The 19,405-nt window shown below is 46.6% G+C and overlaps 1 protein-coding gene across 2 annotated transcripts in view; it reads right to left on the reverse strand.

Annotated features, from left to right (window-relative positions):
• Tara (SERTA domain-containing protein 2 taranis) overlaps window positions 1-15,632 on the reverse strand; it is a 40,911-nt gene extending 25,279 nt beyond the window's left edge. For both annotated transcript variants that reach the window (XR_013101815.1, XM_076894603.1), the window contains exon 1: window positions 15,079-15,632. Coding sequence is in view for 1 of the 2 variants with exons in the window: in XM_076894603.1 (XP_076750718.1) it covers window positions 15,079-15,099 (21 nt within the window). In the remaining variant the exon portion in view is untranslated. The remainder of the gene's footprint in view (window positions 1-15,078) is intronic.
• Between the last annotated feature and the right edge of the window lie 3,773 nt (window positions 15,633-19,405).

Raw genomic sequence — 19,405 nt, forward strand, 5'->3', positions numbered from 1 at the left:
TTACACCTACACAAGTATAGCCAGCAGCCAGTCCACTCATGTGTGTACGTATATACGCGGTACATAGAAGCGCACACGAATATCCCGGTATATGCAGCACGATATACGTTCTATAGATATGTGCACGGCTCTATATATGTACGTATATACGTAGCACGTAGCCATAGTTTGGTACGGCGTGTATAAGGGATAGGGGCGTGGTGGTATGGAGAGGGGGAGAGAGAGAGAGAGGGGAAAGAGAAGCGATGGGGGTAATAGGGGGTCTGGGAGGGTGGACTCGAATAGAGAGAAGGGTGTAGAGGGTTGTGACGGATAAGGAAGAGGTAGGGGTGCGGTATAGAAGGGGTGGATGGGGCTGAGTGGACGGGTGGATTGGGGATGGCGGCCGTTCGATAGCGAGCGCACGTGGCCGGGCTTCTCGCAGCCGCCGTCGTGGCGCCAATGTCCTATTAACCCTCCACCCGTCCGCCCACGCGGCCCACACCGACATCTACACCCTTCTGTCTCCTTCCGACCCCACCACCGTGGCTCCAACTACCACCACCATGCGCCACCCTCACCCATTGCCGGTCGAGAATTTCCAGCCTCGATTCGCGCAGGCGTCTAACTTACTTAAAGGACACTGACTCTCTCTCCGGGGTGGCCTGTGGTGGGGGTGGGCAGTTTTTTTCGGGAGGAGATCAGCGAAAATAACGCTGAACAATTTCGGGAGGTACTACTACGGGAGAGTTTCATCCAACCGGGGGAGAGAATGTCTGGTCATTTTCAAGGTGGATGAACGTATTTTGATGATTTTATGTTTCGAGTAGATTGCCGGCGGAGTAATTTTTCCAGCAGAATCGACGAGCTTGCAGCATGAAGGAGGCAGCTCCGAATGTACCGAATCTTGAACGACTAATGAAACAACAAACAAACAATACTTTTAGATATATATTCATAATACTTTGGCGATTTTACCCTTAAGTCTTAAAGTTGTTTAAGTTAAGAGCGAATTCGGAGCTACTTTTTCCGCAACGATTTATGTTTTCAGAATCTTTTCTACGTTCAATGCCACCTGTAATTCAATTTCAACAAATTATGGAGCTGCCGTCTTTCTATAGAAAAGCCTTCCATCGATGGTACACGTGGCTCACGTAAACCACTCGGACGATCGAGGAGAGCGCATCAGTAATTGGCGGGTTGTTTCACGAAAGGGAATAAAATTGGGAGCGACGCGCGCGTCGAACGAACGAGATAAATCGTTCGTCGGTGAAGGGAAGCAGCAGCGGTCCGCGAGCACAGATTATGCAATTTTATTGCGTTTTCTTCCTGTATGACGTATTACGTGAAAAACAAAACGAGACAAATTACGTAAAGATGTGCGTCACAAATTTCACGCAGCTTTTTACTACTTCTATACGCATAGTAAAAGTGAAACTCATCTTCTCTTTTACTTGCTAATACATAAACCCGAAATGCGCCATACCATGTTTTTAAAACCCTCGAGTACTAACATGGGATTCTGGAGTATCGTCCGCGTATAGTCATTGGCGTTAGATTCGGCACAAGATCTCTGTGCTAAGAATCTAAAATGTAATAACACGAGTCCCTGTTGAGTGTTGAATGTTGCAGATGGAATTTTATTCATAGTAAACTCTAGAATTGAAATCATAGGGATTCTGAATAAGTGAAGGACAACGGAAATGAACGCTGCTTAGTCGTTCGATAAAATCTAAATTTTGAAATGTTACAATCGTGCAAATCCACCCCTTAGGATCATTTTTCACCGTCTAGAAATATCCTTTACATCAAAAATCTCGAAGCACTTGCACGTCCGACGACGTTACGTAATCTCATTTCCCCCGTGCCTCTCTCCGTCTACCTCTGCCACGTAACTGCTGCTCACGCTACTCGAACTTCGAAAAAAGACCGTTTCGTGTGGCAGCAGGTTTCCTCGAGGATCGATGCGGGACTATTCGCCGAGCGTTATCGAACGAGTGACCTGCGACAGCCTCCCGAGCGCCCTTTCGAAAACGACACTGACGGAGACGAGTACGTGTCGACGTCGACGTACAGTCGGCAACGTCAACGGCGAAGTGGAAAGTCTGATTGCGTAACCTCCGAGCACACAGCTGAAAGAATGTTGCTCGTGATAGTCCCCCACTAGGCGCGCTTCGGCGCAAACTACGCGGACGTAGCCTCGTTACGCGATAAGGCGTTCCTCGTGTGGGTGAAACGACGAGCAATATACGCGATTACGTTTTGTGTCTCGGCAGAAGCCGCACGAGGTTAGATTCGCGATATATCCGATGGAATGTTCCACGAATCGTTTTTTAGTATCGCTCGTTTCGACGATGTTCGATGTAACGCGGAGGGTATTTTTCATTTCCACCCTTCCCGATATATTATTAACATGGATTCTAGATAGATATAAACTAACTATAATTCTAGGCGGAATTCTACCGCGATAGAGACAGGGGGGAGGGGAGTGGTTGGACGTCGCGCGACAGACTTTTGAGACGTCTCATTGCGAACGCGAGAAAGCCACGGGGGAATAAAGAGGGAGGGAACTGTAGTTAAGCATGCACGCGGGAGACAAAAAGAGAGCATAAGCGCGTGAGTCGTGCGCCGAGAGGAATTCTTGCGCAAGTATCCGGGTATTTACGCGTGAGACAAGAGCTCGCGGTGCTGCATCGGTAGTGAGCTTCGTGACTCTACGTACGGCCGTGTGTGTGAGTGACGAGGTACCGTACTGTGCTGCCACCTGCACGGGAGTGCGTGAACTGCCGCATGCGGCTGGCCTTTCGCACGCGATAGCGATCCAGTTGCGTGCGTTACAACGCGAGGGGTTGTTTCGAATCCTGCTGGTACAGCCTTCGATATGAGTATATATATATATACACGTAACCCAGAAACAATGAGATTAAGGAGACTACTACCAGTAATGGTAGAAAATACCTTTTACGAAAGAAAGTCGTACCGCCATGCTTATTAGAATTCGTTTTCGCGTAACAATAAGGGTCACGATCTTTGGTATCGCAATAGGAATAGTTGACTTCTGTCTTGAAAACCAGAAATCATTACCTAAACGGTAGAACGTAAAGAAGTTTCAGCGACAGACACACGAAAATTAATGTTTACTATCGTTTCTAATGATTATATACTGATAGTAGCAACAATTTCTAACGTGTCCTTTTGAGAACGGATATAAAAATATTTAATCTGAAATCCAATTTCGATAAATCGGGTGGTTTATTAACACAGAAAACGCAACTGCATAGTGTAAAATACGTAAAGGCACGGAGAGTCGTGCGGAGGCTCGTTGCTGCCGGCACGACGGCCCCCGTTGGAATGCATTTATTGCTGAATGGAGAGTTCCTATCTCCTCTGGCCGTGCACAGTCTCTTTTTACCATCTCCGTCGCGCACCCACACGGCCACCTCAAATTTACATATGATAAACAGACAGAGCCCTCTCTTCCTCTCTTTTTCTCTCTCAGTCCCGCTTATCCCCTCTATGTCGCGCGCGCTACACGTACAGAGGAGACGTATCTATATCTCCAAAGGGAGTACTCGTTTCTATTCGTACGTGCACTTGGCAAGAGGGCGGTGCCACCTGTGTGTAGGCGCGTGAATTTACAGTTGGCCAGAACGTCGATGGGGGAAGCTGTGGCGAAGGGATGCGCAGGGGGAACGGAGGATATAACCTGAACCACGTGGCGATTTATTTGTCACGCGAAAGCAGCCACCGTCGGGTCAAGTTAACCTCGCGGATGCATCTTCATCTGTTTGGCAAAAACATCGCGCGCACGATTTTTGTATCATCCGATATATACCTAATTTCAATTGTCCACGAATTAAAAAACCCATAAAAATAATGAGGTCTACCGAAAACTCAACAATAACGTAATGGAAGAAGCTTCATTTAGTGTAGAAATTTCATCTGAATGACTTTTAAAAGATCTCTACTAATGGTCCAGGATACTAAACACTACGAATACAATTTTCAAAAAGTTTAAACCATTAACTCAAACAAAAAAAATTTGTTTAAATGCACAGTTGTTTCTATAAAGAGATACCCACAGAATCCCACCTAAATTACAATTTCATAACGAACGAGTACATTTATTTAAGAAAGCATATCGCCCATACGCGATTTCACAGTGAGAGTCCAGTTTCCTCCAGTTCGTACCGAAGGAGCGTGGTAGCAAGTCCGTCGATGCGGCGTCGCGGGAGGCGACTGACTGTCTAAGATCGTATACCATTCGATTGAACCGAATCGCGGAATCAAACGCGAACGGTGGGACGACGGGGAGGAGAGGGCACGTTGAAAAGCGAGACAGAGATACGAGCAGATAGAGATATATATATATACATATATATATGTATAGAGAGAGAGAAAGAGAGAGAGAGAGAGAGAAAGAAGGAGAGACAGAACCGTGAAGGCACGTGCTACCGAAAGGAGTGGTGGGAATGTAAGTTATGCGCAGCACGTGATCTTCGGAGATCCGTCCGAGCGTTTCTTCGTTGGGGGGACGTTCGCACATCCCCTGCACGTCTTTTCGCTGTGTACATATGCGCGTGTATGCATGTGTATGTGCACGACCTGAGCGACAGAGACAAAGAGAAAACACACACTGGCAACGTGTCTAAGGGACTTGTAAACCATGCGAATGTATTGGTAAATGAGTGAAACTGTATACGTATTCGTACATACGTGGCGCACGTTCCGTGTACCGGTACACGATCCACGAGACGTATCTGTATCAATGCACATCCCCGTTCAAAGTTTCTACCGCACGGAGATTTTTACCAATTTTTACCGTATCACGTGGATAAATTGTTATTGTTATTGTTGGCAGTATTGTAGCAGTATCAATTTTTATCTCGCCGTCTTTCTCCCCCGCGTTATCGATACTTTAAGGTTGTGACAACACGGAGGAACCACGGACGAAGGTACGAGACACCATTTCTTTCATTGAAAGACTCGAATTGGTATTAGAATCTTTTTCAAACTCGTGACCAAAGAAGCATGAAAACTTTTGCGTAAACCAGCACAGACATTCCACGCAGACCTAACCGTCTCCCATTGATGCAACTAATAATCATCGGAATCGATAGAACCGTACATCGAGCGATCATAAAGAACATTTACGAGCAGCAAGCCGTGTTCGCATGCGCAGGCTTTATCCTATATATTCTTTACGATAGTGCAACGACCTGTTCGAAAGTCGATCATACGCGGTGCACAAGTTCATTGAAAGCGCATGTGACTGGTCGTTCTTTAAAATACGACAGCCCACGTGGGTCCCCGACTCCCTCTCTCTCGCTCGCGCTCTCTCTCGCTCTCTCTCTGTTTCTCTGCCAGCCGTTCCCTCACCGCCACGGATTTCCACGTCCGGCTTTTTGCCGATAGGGAAGGTAAACAACCGTGGAGAGTGTCACCTGTTATTGCTCGTACGCAAATAGGCTTCATTCACGGTCAACCTTCATACACGCTCGCGTGCCCATTGTGTACCCCGAGAGTTCGAGCGGCGGTGGCCGCGTACCTACACACCACCAAAGTTTCCCTCCGCGACACAGAAAGTCTTCCTCCACGCGTCCCCGCGCCCGGGAGTAACCAAGTTCAAATATTGCAAGTTCAACGCCGTGGCAAGTTTCGTTCTTTACGGCACGAGTTGCCAAGGGCACATTGTTCCGGCGATTTTTACCGAGAGATCACTCGCGATACACGTGTTGCTCTACTAATGCGCCCGCCTACAGCAATCATCGACGACTTCGCAATTTCTTTTCGCGACCCTTTGAATACGTACGCTTCAGCACGTTCCTGTTTAAGACAGTTCAAACCAAGAAGAACAGAGTGATAAATGAAAATGATCTATCTAAGGTAATCAGCTAATAATTGTAGATGCGATCAACCCTTTCACAGCACGGGGCTCGAGCCAGACGCAGATAAGGCATCGATGATAGAATTGTTTATTTAGCGTTATAGGTTCAAGGAAACCTATGCGGGGGAACATTCAGCCTCTTATCTTGTAGAAAATAAACAGTTTCTGGTTTCTGTTTTAATCTCTCTAAATAGAAACATTGCCCTTTGGAATCGGTATGAAATCTGACTCTAAAACCGATAATACCGAACGCACTTTCTATTGCCGTTGTGGCTATTTAATATTTAACCGTGAACTAATACGCAATACAATTACACCACTTTTCTATATTCAACAGTTCTAGGATCAAGTAATAGTCAAATTGAAATCGGTGCATACGATTCTAAGCATATTAGGGGACAATGAAAATCCTATTCGTGAAACCCGAAAATTCGCTTTGTCCAATGGTGATCTATTGTAGTTGAGTGAATCGGAGGAAGGAAGAGAGGGAGAGAGAGAGATCAATATGTATCAGCAACCGAAGAGTCGACGAGGACAAAGTGTATCGCTGGCTGCACGACAAGAAGGGTGCACAGGGCGAGGGGCGCGAGGCGAAGTGCACAGCGATCTCGGTGCGGTTGAAAGGGATGGATGGAAGGAGGTGGTAGTGGTTGGAGGAAGGAGGAGGTACACACTGTCTGTACCGGTGTGTAGGGGGAGAGTCGACGGATAGTAGTAGAAGAGGACGATATCACAATGCATCGACGCATACTCCGACGAGATTGTATGTATGTCGCCACGCTCTCTCTCTTTCTCTCTTACTCTCACCCTTACCCTTTCTCCCGCTCGCCCACGTGTGTTTACATCGTACATTACGCTATATGCGAACCGTGGCCCTCTGTAACGCGAGAACCTCTCACGCATACACGTGGATCATCCATCCCCTGCCTCTCTCGTCGCGTAGAAAGTACATAAACTGTCCTCGTTCGTCGATATCGTCAGCTGTTGCTTCCTCTGTTGCTTGCGTACACCGTTGCACGCGTGTACTCCGCACCGACGCTCGTCCAGGTGTTTCCCTCTACTCTTGTTAAGTTAGAGAACAGTTTCCAGTCAGAACGTTCCGTTGCTCCGCTGTCGATAAATAACGCGCCGCGTTTCGCTGTTGCCGGTGAACTTGTACGCGGAGCGTCCGTCCGTGTGTCTGTACCTTTTACCACGCGGGAAACTCTTCGTTTGGTTACTTTGGGGCCGCGTGTAAATGGCCACGCGCGGCATCGCCTCGCGGGGACACGCCGGTTCACGTGCGAATGCACACACGCTTATCGTGGCCGATGCATGCGTCGAGACGCGCGCACGACCCGTTTCTGTTTTAAATGCGTGCCCGATTCAGAGTGTGTACAACGACGCTCGACTCGTTTCGGCCGGTTGGCGGGAAGAAAGCGGTGCGTCGCATAATGTATCGTATACGAAAACGGAGCGCGCGACACGTGCTCACCGCGGGACGCTATTGCGAATTGGAACGCGTACGCGCCAGAATTAGATGCGCGAACGCTCGCTTAACTTTTCCCCATATTAGTCACAACTTAGTTTACTTTTGAATCGCTTGAATTCAAGTAGAATTTCATTTTAAACAACGAAAAGTCAATTGATCGTCTAATTCGAGTATCGCGTTCGAAGGTAACCGAACGCTACCGATTATTGAAACATTCATTTCCCCTGATGTTCTCCAATGGTAACAACATGTAGCTGCGTAAAAAAGGGACGCGCCACGTTTACGCGTTGTCGATGTTTCCTACACAGAGATGCGCGTGTTACAAGAGAAAAGAAGTCGATCGAGAGCATAAAGGAAACAAACATTCGCGAACGTAAAAACTGTGAACGCCGCGCAGACGGGTCTCATTCATCCGGAGAACAATAAAGGAAGCACGAGTCGAGTCGTTGATATAATTTCGAACGGCGAGTAAACAATGCAGGCAACGGTAAAGGCTAATAAAAGTACAATATAAGGGCCTCGGTTAGTGAAAAGAGGCAAGGTGAAAGAGAGACGGAAAAAGTGAGGCAGCGGAGGGTTACGCAGCGAGGATTAAAAGGTTCAAGGCCGAATAACAGCGGGGTAGAAAGAGATCACTCGGTGAACGAAACGCAGAGGAGTCAGAGAGGAGAATTCAGAGCCGACGGCGAAACAAGGGTCGAGAAGCGTCACGGTGGCTCGAAAGCAACACCTGCTATCGCGTGAGCCATATATACGAGAGGATCCTATGAGGAAACCGCAATGTGCGGCCACTGATGGACAGGTGGCATTATTCCTCTTTCATTATATCGGTAGTGCCATCTAAACAACCCAGAAAGGGAAGGAGACATTTTTCAATGGCTGTTGAATGTCTCCCTCTACCGCAAACTCTCCTCGACTGTTATATATTTCATCGGTGAATTAGAATTGTTTGTTCACCGAACAATATAACTGATAGAATCATCGAATACCAAAGTATCGAACTTATAATTTTTCCTACTTATTTGGAAGCTGGGGAAATAACGATTGGTTGTACTTGGACATTACTCATCGCCAAGTTCAATCCGATTACTCGATACGATGGTAAAACAATTGCGAAACAAGTCTGCAGCTTTTATTTTTTGTTCATAATATAATCCCTACATCTAGGCGCGGGCACGAACGGGTTCAAATTTAATACCTGCACAACAGTGGAAGTATTTGTTGCATCACTCGTATATCAAATATGTTGTAACGTACACTTCTCTTATTCTTAGCGCTTCGAGACTATCATTGTGTCTTGTTTCAGACCTAAAAAGAACTCATTGCGCGGAGCATGTGATTACTCGATAAAATGCGAGAGTACTAAATCGGTAGCTAAATATTTCGTCCACCAATTGACGGCCATAAAAGATTTCCATTTTGACCAGTGAAAGCAACGTTTAATCCGACCCACCCTTTCGACGCGAGCGGGACGACTAATCGACGAAAACGATGGACAGGACTCGAGGATCGATTAGGAACGAGAGAATTGCCTCTCGTGTCCCTGTCCACGCGAAAGTCTCGCAAAGACTGTTGCTTCGCCGGTTCGGCCTATCGGTGTGTATTCCCTTCGCAATTACGAAACCATCAACGCGGTGGGCGTGAAATTTGCCCGTACAAAAGCTTCATTGCCGCGGAAGTAGGGATGGGCGAGACGCGGGAGGAATCCAGGGAGAGAAAGACATTCCCCGTGTCTAACCTTAACCTACCGCAAAGCTGTCTCATCCTGACGTGCAACTCGAATAGTACGGCACGGTTTTATCGATGCACCTTTTCGATCGGGCTAACAGATCGGTTCAATGGGCATGTGTGTATAGCTAATACGCGCGAGGGGAACGAGAACGAGGAGGAGGAGGAGGAGAAGGAGGAGGATAGGCGCCTCGTAACGGTTACTTTTCGTGAACGCCGTCGGTTAGCCGCTTTCGACTAGCCGATACCGTTAGACGGCACGTGGCTGGAATCCTCGAAACTTAGCCCACCCGCTAGGAGAAGCTTTGGGTTTTTTCCTCTGCACGCTGATTCTCGTGGCGTTATGTATGGGCAACGGCCGGTATCGGGATTTATTTCGACGCCTCGCAACGCGCAATCGAATTAGACGGCTCTGAATTATGGCCCCGTATCTTCCATAAATCATACTTTTCCCTATCGTGTCCGTGGCGGGGTTCTATTCGCGGTAGAAAAAGTTTCAGAGGAGGACCGTGTTAATAAAGGGTCATCGACGAAAAGTGTACGAGGAGTTACTTGGAAATCGGACCACCTTTGTGATACGTAAACGTGCTAAGCTTTCTGTTAGCTCGCAAACGGAAGTGCTTGGAGTACGAAAAATTGCGATAGGAAACCAGCAAGGACTGAAATTACCTAACAACTCTCGTTGTACATCTTCCTACTCCATGAGAGAGACCAGGGTGAAACAACGTACCACACATTTCGGATATAGAAACAACACAAGTTCCCAGAAAACGTTGCACAATACTTTAGACCTTCGAGCCTCACTTTTTGTCAGGAAACGAAAGAAAATCATGGAATAAAATGTAGGAACGTGTACTCGATCGCGCGTACGAGTTAAGACTGACTGGCGAGTTTCAGTAATGGCGGCGCGAGCGACTTGGCGCGAAATTGGAGTCGAATTCGAATTACCATTCGTAGAAAAATCACGCTGGTCTCTCAGTTACCGTCTGTAGCGGCGTGAAACCGCGTCAAGTTCACCGTGTGTCGACGAGTGAATTACGGCGGGTGGAGGCGCACGCGGTGGCTGCGAATTTTTCAATCGGCCGGAGGCGCGCCGTTGAAACGTAAACAAAACACGGGAACACACGGGTGCAACGCAGGCTTGTCTCTGCGCGTGGTACGCGATCGTCGGGCCACGCACCACGTGCTACGGTTGTCTTTGCATCGAAAGGGGGACAGTGGGAGATGCCAGACGCGACGTAACAATCGTAATTCGTGATTCACCGATGTTATCAGCGAACGCCAAACAGTGCCGTAGGTCGGGTACCTCTATCTGGCCTTCGTAAGCTTCCTGCATACATACATCGGGAAGCGTGCGCGTCGCGTGAAAGTCTGATTGAATACCAGGTCGATGTATCTTTTCCAAATGTGTACTCGATCGTTGACTATCTTTATGCTCGCTGTTTCGAATTCAGTTCTCTCGCTTCTTGTACTCGCGTTTTTACTAACGTCGTCCCTAATTTCAGCCTATCACGTTAAGTTACACGCGAGCTTCAGAGACTTTCCCAAATTTTATCGCGTGAAATTAACGGTGTACCAAATGGGGATCGATGTGAATGCGTGGTTTCATCGTATCGCTCAATAATTCGCTCGAATCACTTATCAACCACCGTCATCATACTCTTAGAATAACCAATTCGAAATACTAAATTGATCCTACTTCATTGGTTATATAACTAATATTTCACCCCACCAATAGAGAGAAATACAATTGAAGTAACATATTCGGGCATTCGGAAGAAACGAATAGAATTAGTTCAGTTCGGTTGCAAGACGATTTACTATACAGAAACTTATGTAACCGCGAAGGGTTAAAAGGGTTCAAACGGAGTCCCCGAAGTGTTTAAAAAACAGGTGGAGGAGTGAGGAACGGGTAGGCTACGCGTTGGCTGACGATGACATTTTCGTCATCGCGCACCCCCTATCAGTTGGCCGGAAAAATGCGTGCGACCGGGTTCTCCGTAGGCATTCGACTCCCACGCTGTACCCCGCACGGACACGCGTAACACACGTAGGAGAACGAGGAACCGACACGTTGCGCGACGCGGCGGGAGAAACAGAGGGACGGAGATAGAGAAAGAGACAGACGGTGGGTGAGCGGCGTGAGAGCGAGCGAGACACAGGCACACACGCACGGTTGCCCTGCATGCATTTAAAACGGGGACGCGGCCCGTAAATCACGTAGTGGAGGCTCCGGCCTGGCTCGTTGCGGTGCAACGGCGGAGAGGACGTTGCGCGCCGCCGCCGCCACGTGGTTTTCGCGGCAAAACTATGCGGCAGCCACACGCCGGGCGAATTTATGAATGGGAGAAGCCTATTGACAGATCGCGCGTCGATAACTCTCTCGTTAATGGCCCGTGATGGTGGGTGAGCGGCTCGATGCGCCGCAGGAGGACGAGGAGGCGCGCGGAGAAAGAGCCCTGCCGGAGGCCAGACCGGCCAAGGAGGGTAACGGGGGATATATACTTGGACTCCTCTTTACGTCGGCGGTGCTCGCGGCACACGCCGTTTCCATCGCCGTTGCGAACCACTCTTTTGTCCTTTGCCCGCTCGACAAATTTGCCGCGCGACGGTTTCGCCTGTCCGTCTATCTCGCTCCGATCGAAATGAATCTTCGTTCGCGGTGGTGTGACGATGCTTTTTTTTTTTGGTAAACCTTGCTTCCTGAGAAAGCTCGCGACGTTCTCGTGAGGGTAGATTAGAACGAGATTGAATACATTTCGTTTCTTTAACTTACGATATGACGTAACAGAACTAGATGTTAATGCAAGAGTTACAGTTGCCGAGTTTGTGCGAGAAGTATTTGTTCAAATACGATTTAAAGAATGAACTATTTCATCTAATAGTTGAAAGATAATAGGGAGAAAAATGTTGTAATATATAGTTATTTAAAAGAGATCAGGAATAATTCTATAGAGTAGACATACATGGATACGGAAGAGATTAAGAATTAGAGATAGAGTATTCGAATAAAAAGATGAGCGAGAATTTAATTTCTATGAATTTGAAGGAAAGATATTCGAAGATTCAATTGAATTCTAATATCATAGTATAATGAATAAGTAATGAAGCAACTCGTACTGCTAATAACTTTGGAACAACTGATAACTATATATTTAGACGTTTCTACTTGTAGAGCGAAGATAAGTTAAAATAAAATATGTCTTTAATCCACCGAACCTCATGCAAGACGACTAAAATTAATTAGTTCGGAGTAAAATTCACGAAAATTATATAAAAATGTCGCTTTTTGACGCAAATAATCGATTGATTTCTTGGCCACGTTCGTCAATAGGATTACGCGTTGGTTTTAGTCGATCGATCGGTCGGCCGTATCGGAAGAAAATATCCCACTTACATAACAGTACCAAGCACTATCTGTCACTAGCCAAGATACTTCTAACCATGTTCTACAAGCGAACGGGGTTTCTTTCTATTATTATTAATCGATACAAAATGTGAATGTTTCCAAGAATGCAGTGTATTCAGTAGAAAATAGACGAATTTAATACGGAAGTGAACACGAACCCCTGTGCATCACTGTCCGTCGGACATGTTCGAACGCTTGCATTCGACGTACACGTTGTGCTGACGCGAAAATCGCGCATGCAAAAAGAACTAGCGCGAGAAATAAGTAAAACCCTATCACATTACGCATAAATGTTCAATTGTGTGATAGATAAATTATTGAAACCCATGCAAGATTCTCTATTCGGATAGTAAGAGATATCAATCATGAACAACAGAAATTCGCGAAAAAATCACGTTACCGAGGAGGTGTCTAAAGGTACACTGCGCGATCCGAAGTGCAGAAATACCTGCGGTCCATGACGTATTTCTTCCCGTATAATAAAACGATAAAGGTGTCGAGAGTAGTACTCTCGAGTCGCAGACTCGAACGGCTCTGTCACCGTCGGCTCGCTGAGGCCGTCACAAAAACGCGGCTATCACGCATTGGCATTTCACTGACATGGAGCAGCATTTTAGGGCGTATTCGATGCCCCGGGATAAACGAGGAAACCACCATACGAAAGTTCGTCGCCAAGATGGTGCACAGCCCTCTATACCCCCCCGTTAAAGTAGCTCCAAGCTACAGCCGTACGATAAGTGGAGAACCGAAGGAGAAGGTGTCTTCGCGTGAAAAGTACGAATTTCGCACGAATTCCTTACGATCGTGGCATACTCGTTAAATTTCCGTTCCAGCAATTAAACGTTCGAGCAACTCGATGGAAGCAGTCGGGTGTTCTTATACAAAACCGGGCCATCAAACGGCTCAATGCGTGGAAGGGCAAAAAAATCGTTCCTATCGCGTCCACGCGATCGGCGAGAAGAAAAAGAGCAAAGGTAAATATATACTTTTAAAAACATCCCTTAGAACAGAATCGGGTTGTTGTCGTCGGTGTAACCATGACGACGTTGCCCCCTTGATGGTTGGTCATAACCGTGCCCCTTCCTCGTCGCTTAGTGAACGTCGTACCCCCTTCTCCTCGTTCTTCGCGGCGCACAGGCGACGCTAGGTTTCCTCTACAGCGCTGGCCAAGTAAAGAAGAGGCAGCCACGGAGCCTTCGGTCACCTTTCTCTATCTCGCTCTCTCTCTCTTTATCAAGCACTCTATCTCCCTCGTATTTTATATATATATATATATACACATATAAACTTATACGTATATATATATATATATACATATATACGTATATATACATGTATACCTCCCTCCTCTGTACTCGTACTCCTTCTATATCATTGCTTCTTTCTCCGTCTCACTCGTTCGTTTCACCCATCCCCCTCCAACCGGCGACCCACGACCCACCATCGTTACCACAGCCACCTCGAGCGCCCCCTTGCCTCGCCAACTCCGCCACCGAGCCGCGGCCACGGTCCTACCTCCTCTTTCTCCTCCTCCTCCTCCTGCTGCTGCTGCTGCTGCCCCTGCCCTCCCCCTCCCACCGCCGCTCGTCACCAAGCCCAAGGAAACGCGGGATCGCTTCGAATTCAAACTACTGAACACGAGGTTACCACGCGTCAAATCTGACACTTCGCCACGACGTTCGATTCGCCGCCGTATCATTTTCTAGCCGGCGTTGGGTACGTCCTCGCGAAAGCGGCTCGAAATCTCCGCAAATTTTCGTTTTCTGATGGTGGTTATCGTATCTTTAACGGTACTGCTCTATTCAGAGAGAACGAAAGGGAGATAGAGATAGATGACGAAATACAACGAAAAATTCAAGACACTTTTTCGAACAGCTCGTGCGAACCGAGCATCGAGCGAGAAAGAATTAGCGAGCTCGTGTTTACGATTTTTTCAATCGGAGAGAAGAGCTCGGCTGCGACCAACCGACGGATGCGTTGTACAGTTTCGAGACACCGTTTTACTGGTCGACGCAACGATCGTGCTCGATTGTACGATGACTCGATAAACGCCACGAGTCGGAAAGGATAGATGATCGGAATCTCCACGAGATTCGTCGCCGTCTCTACCGTTCGTGTATGCCAGCCTTTCAAGGCGTTACGAGAGGATAAGGCTTACAATCGCCGAGCTGTACTCGTCGTTCGAAACGAGACGTTTACTTCGGCAGTCAGAAGTGAGGTTAACAATCGTATATCAGAGATATCCGTCGACGAGAAAGAAAATCACACACTGATGCACTTGATATACGTATTGATGGTTAAGAGATACACGATCGTCCGATGGGGTAAGAGAAATCGTCGGAAGAAACGACGACGGAGTCCTTTCGCGTACGAACACCGAACTCGAGAACCAGAGTAAAGGACTCTTTTATTCTTCACAGGAAACGACATACAACCGTCTCGTAGCCGTGGTGTGCGTTCACGTAACGCTCTCTCGACTGGCCGTACAGGAACATTAGAGAAGCAGGCGAACACAGATCGAGCACAGTTTTCGAAAGGGGGAAAAAAAAGCATGGAGGAGAAGAAGAAAAAAAAAAAAAAACTGACGTTGCACTTTTCACTCACCTGACTAACGTCGCACCACATTATTATTTCGCTGGCACTGATGACAGCATCTTGGATCGCTCGTGTACCATACACAGTGTAGAGCAATGGTTCTTTGTTTTCAGTGAAAAAACAGTACGTAAAATCGAAGCTCCACCGACGGTGTACGCTCCGTGAAAACGGTCTGTTCGTTTTCTCTCTCACAGTCTCACGAAATAACACTCACGATTGCGGGTACATTCGTCGCTGTATGGTTGTACCTTGGGTTTCGGAATACCGCCTGACTGCCTCGTCGGGTAACACCACACGATCACTTCGAGTGAACGACACGACTCTCACCGACGAGCCCACTAGCGACTGGCTGGCCATGCAAAGCATTACTGAATAGTCTGACAACAGTACTCGTCGAGTGCCGCCGCTCGGTTTTCCCCCGAGCGGGCGTTCGGCTCTTTCCGTTGGACCTCGGCCCACCTGCACTCTAGCACGACGGCACGGCACGCAGTGCCGTACCACCGCCACTTCGAACCTATCCTTCGCTCTTCCCTCTATCTTCGAATCGTTTACCATCATCTTCCCGCATCCATGAGACTCTTCTTTTTCCTACGCACAGAAAAATTCAAATATCTGCTTAGCAAATTGCATCCGCGTAGATTAGAAATTACGCGAAACGTGTTGCCAACGAGATAAACACTCGCAAACGTATCGAAAATTACGAATATTATTATTCCTACCGTTCGTTATATAACGTATCTGTTACGTATAATGATATATATTATATTAATGCCGAATTAAATATAAATTCATACATTGTAACTTTCGTGATTGATTTCAACTTTCTAGAATTAACGTAAATTAAAGGGTACTGGGTGTTCTCCAGCTTGCAAAATTGTAATAACAGGCGCGTGGCGGGTACTTTAATGTTCACCAGGAAAGTTTCAGAATTTATTTTTGTACGCCACCGGTTTGTCTGCGTGTAACATGTCGGTATTGAGAGGTGTGCGTTTTGTTCATACGAAATCATGAAAAATATTAGTTTCATGAGTATCGACGCCCGATCATGCCGGTGATTTAGATGTTGGACAGAATAATTTTTTGCGTAATGGAACAGGCCGCCGACAATATGAATCCATTAGACCGTTAGCTAAATTGTTTCTATATATCTATCAAAACATGCGCGTGAGAATTAAAATAGTTCTGCGATTCAATGATTTACTATGCCGACCGATTGCATTTCAAATTCAATAAATTATTTTTAAAAGCCATTGTACATCGAAAAGCGAACAGCATATTGTCGACATTCGAACGGTGGTAGATTTCGTACGGGCGGAAGGGTGAATTCTATTCACGCCACGTAAATTAATTGTATAATTGATATTGAATATCCTCGGATTGTTTATGCCATTCAGGTTGCTCATAGAAAGGAAATTCATTGTTTAAATGTATGATTTTGAAATGTAATCAATGCTTTTATACAACTTGGCTTATACGTTGATTTATGTTGCGTATGTGACATTAAAAAAAAGCTGCAAAAATAAGTACCATAGATAGGGCGGATTCGAGGCGAAAAGGGCGTGGGATTAGGAAAGAGCACGTGTATTTAAAGCCTAACCAAAATGGGTAAACCTATCCTACTAAATTATTTAATATTTTTCTATCGAATTTGATATGTTACACTTTACTAATGCATCGATATAGGATTTGTTGCGACAATGTTGTTTTTCACGTAGAAGTGTTTGTACTAACATCAACGTGAAAAATTGTTCTACGCGAGAAAGTGCACGATAGTCTAGTCCCGCTCGATGAAAGTTGCGGGAGAATGGATGGAGCTACGATGAAAAATTTGATCCAACAGAAAAAACTCAAAATGACTTTAGGCCATTCGATAGATACCACCAAGAACTATTTCGCGCACCTCGCATTTCTCATACCGTTTATCAGCAAGTTTCTCACACCGTGCGACCAAATTAAACATATCAAATATTATAAAATCGAGACTATAAACACTTTATCCTATCATTCTAACCCGTGATAACGTATTGAACTACAAATGTTTGGTGGACCAAAAAATCATCGACCTATTGAAAATTAACAATTTTTCGCCACGTTACTTAACTTACTCGATTTACTACTCGAGATATGATCGCAGACGATAATACAAAAATTATATAGACACGGGAAAGACATTTTACGTAATATGTAAATTGAAAAAAAAAGGCTGCGATATTCCTAGCACGGACATTATAAGGCGCTGGATGTAGAGGTCGAAACTGCGACTGGATTTCGATTTCGAGGCTACGAAACGGGGAACTCGTAGACACCAGGGCCCCCGGAGTACGAGGGAGTCTGCCCAACGCCGTTAGCTTCGAAACCCGCCACTGACTGTCAGCCTGTATACGGCAGGCAGCTTAAGAGCGCTCGAAGGCCTCGGCTCTCGCGAGCCAGCAACGAGCGGCAGACAACGCCGCGCGCACGGATACACCGCGCGCCACCTTCCATACGGCAAGCAGCCTAAGAAAATTCACCGCGAACATTTTTATTCCGTAACGGATAAACGGATCGCATCATCGGGACGCTTCGATCGCGAAACAACAGCGCGCAAATCGACGGATCGATCGTTGATCGTGGCTAGCCGGCAGTCCGGTTAATTTAGCGAATTTTGCGCGACATTCCGTAGCCAGCTCGAGGGGAGAGCGTGCTCGAGGCCTCCGAGAGAGGAGCGTGTACGAGGCGGCGTATCGCGCGCGACGGCCACAGCCGTCGGCGAGGCAGTTCTAAACGAAGTCGTTTTCTCCGTGAAGGCGCGGTGAAAATTTCTTCCTCCTCCTCGGCAACTTGCAACTTCTTTCCATGTACATTGTTGCACACCGTGTCTACTTACGTATATACGTACGTGCGTATATATTCTATCGTCCGCAGCGCTTTGGACAGAGAAAGAGGGGACCTCAGCTTCTTGCTGCCTCGTGAAAGTCCCTACGTCCATAACTTGAATTTCGATCGATCCACGATTCCCTCGATACGAGGCGAGGATCGAGCCACGAGTTTTCGAAGCGCCAAGTCGACAAACTTCGAGAAATTCGTTCCCGTCGTTCGCGCTACGCGATTCACGACGAGGACGACCGTGTCGGTCAGGTAGAGATCGTTGTTTTCAATGAGATCGAACTGTGGACTGTGTACTTAATCTATTTATTCCAGCGGACAAAAAGGATAGAAAAAGAGGAAATAAAAAGGTAAAATAATGGTAAGAAAAATTTGATCGAGAATTAATTTCACTGTTGTTTGCATATTGTTAGGTAAGAGGAGAATAAGAACGAGAAGTAATAGCATTAATTGGCCGTATAATGTCAACGCGAGAATGCGCTAATGATTTTGACAGCGGAAACAAACGTGTACACCAAACATTTAACCCGCTCAGCCGCGGGCACAGCCGAATGCGAATATATGTAAGCGTAATACCTGTGCCGCGAGAACCGGGACCAAAACACGAGGACAGACGAACGCGTGGCTTCGCGACGGAAGTAAAGCGCCAGTCGGGTTTACGATTGGTTAAGCATTGCGCGACAGATGAATTGTGGCCAATGAATGTCCTTGCTCTCTGGACGAGGCCGTGGCGACGTAAGCAAGCCTTATTCGAACATTATGAATCGCTTGCATACGTATCTACGAGAATGCGATTCTTGCTCGATCGCGGCATGTTTTAAGAAGAATCACGCTCGTATTTCTTCGCGATGCTTTGATAGCGAAGAGTATATGGTTTTATGGAACTATACACGTATATCCTTAATCCTGTTGCGGTATCATAGTTTTTTTCTACCGCTAGATTGCGATATTTGTTTTATTTTTGCCGATTGTGGAGCACTTTGCTCTTCCCTAGTCTTTGTATCCTTTTTTTATTTCCCTTCGACGAAATGATGTTAAAATGATTTAGACTTTCGTTTGATATGGTTACTAAACTTTCTCATCTAGAAACGGGATGGGAACTAGACACCGAAGGTACTTGCGGTGGGGATAAGGAAACATCGAGGAACTCGCGGGGCGTTTTACGATCGTCTTCGAAAGCTGCGACTCCTGTGCACTTCCGGCCTGGATTCTAGAAGCACCTTCAGGCGGTTTCCTTTTCGCGGAAGCGAAAAGATAATTCAGCAACCGCTGAAAATATCTCGACTGCGTTCAGCACATAATCCGCCTGGTGCATCGATTTGTCTGATATTATTTGTTAAAAAAATAATCGTTGCTTTGTTACCACACGCAAAGCATTTACAAATCGCATTACCGACTGTGATAACATAATCCTTATACATTCGACGAATAGGATGTTCCGTTTTTATCTTTCGCACGTTTAACTTCATGG

This window comes from Xylocopa sonorina, chromosome 4 (assembly GCF_050948175.1).
Source record: "Xylocopa sonorina isolate GNS202 chromosome 4, iyXylSono1_principal, whole genome shotgun sequence".
Taxonomy (NCBI): Eukaryota; Metazoa; Arthropoda; class Insecta; order Hymenoptera; family Apidae; genus Xylocopa; species Xylocopa sonorina.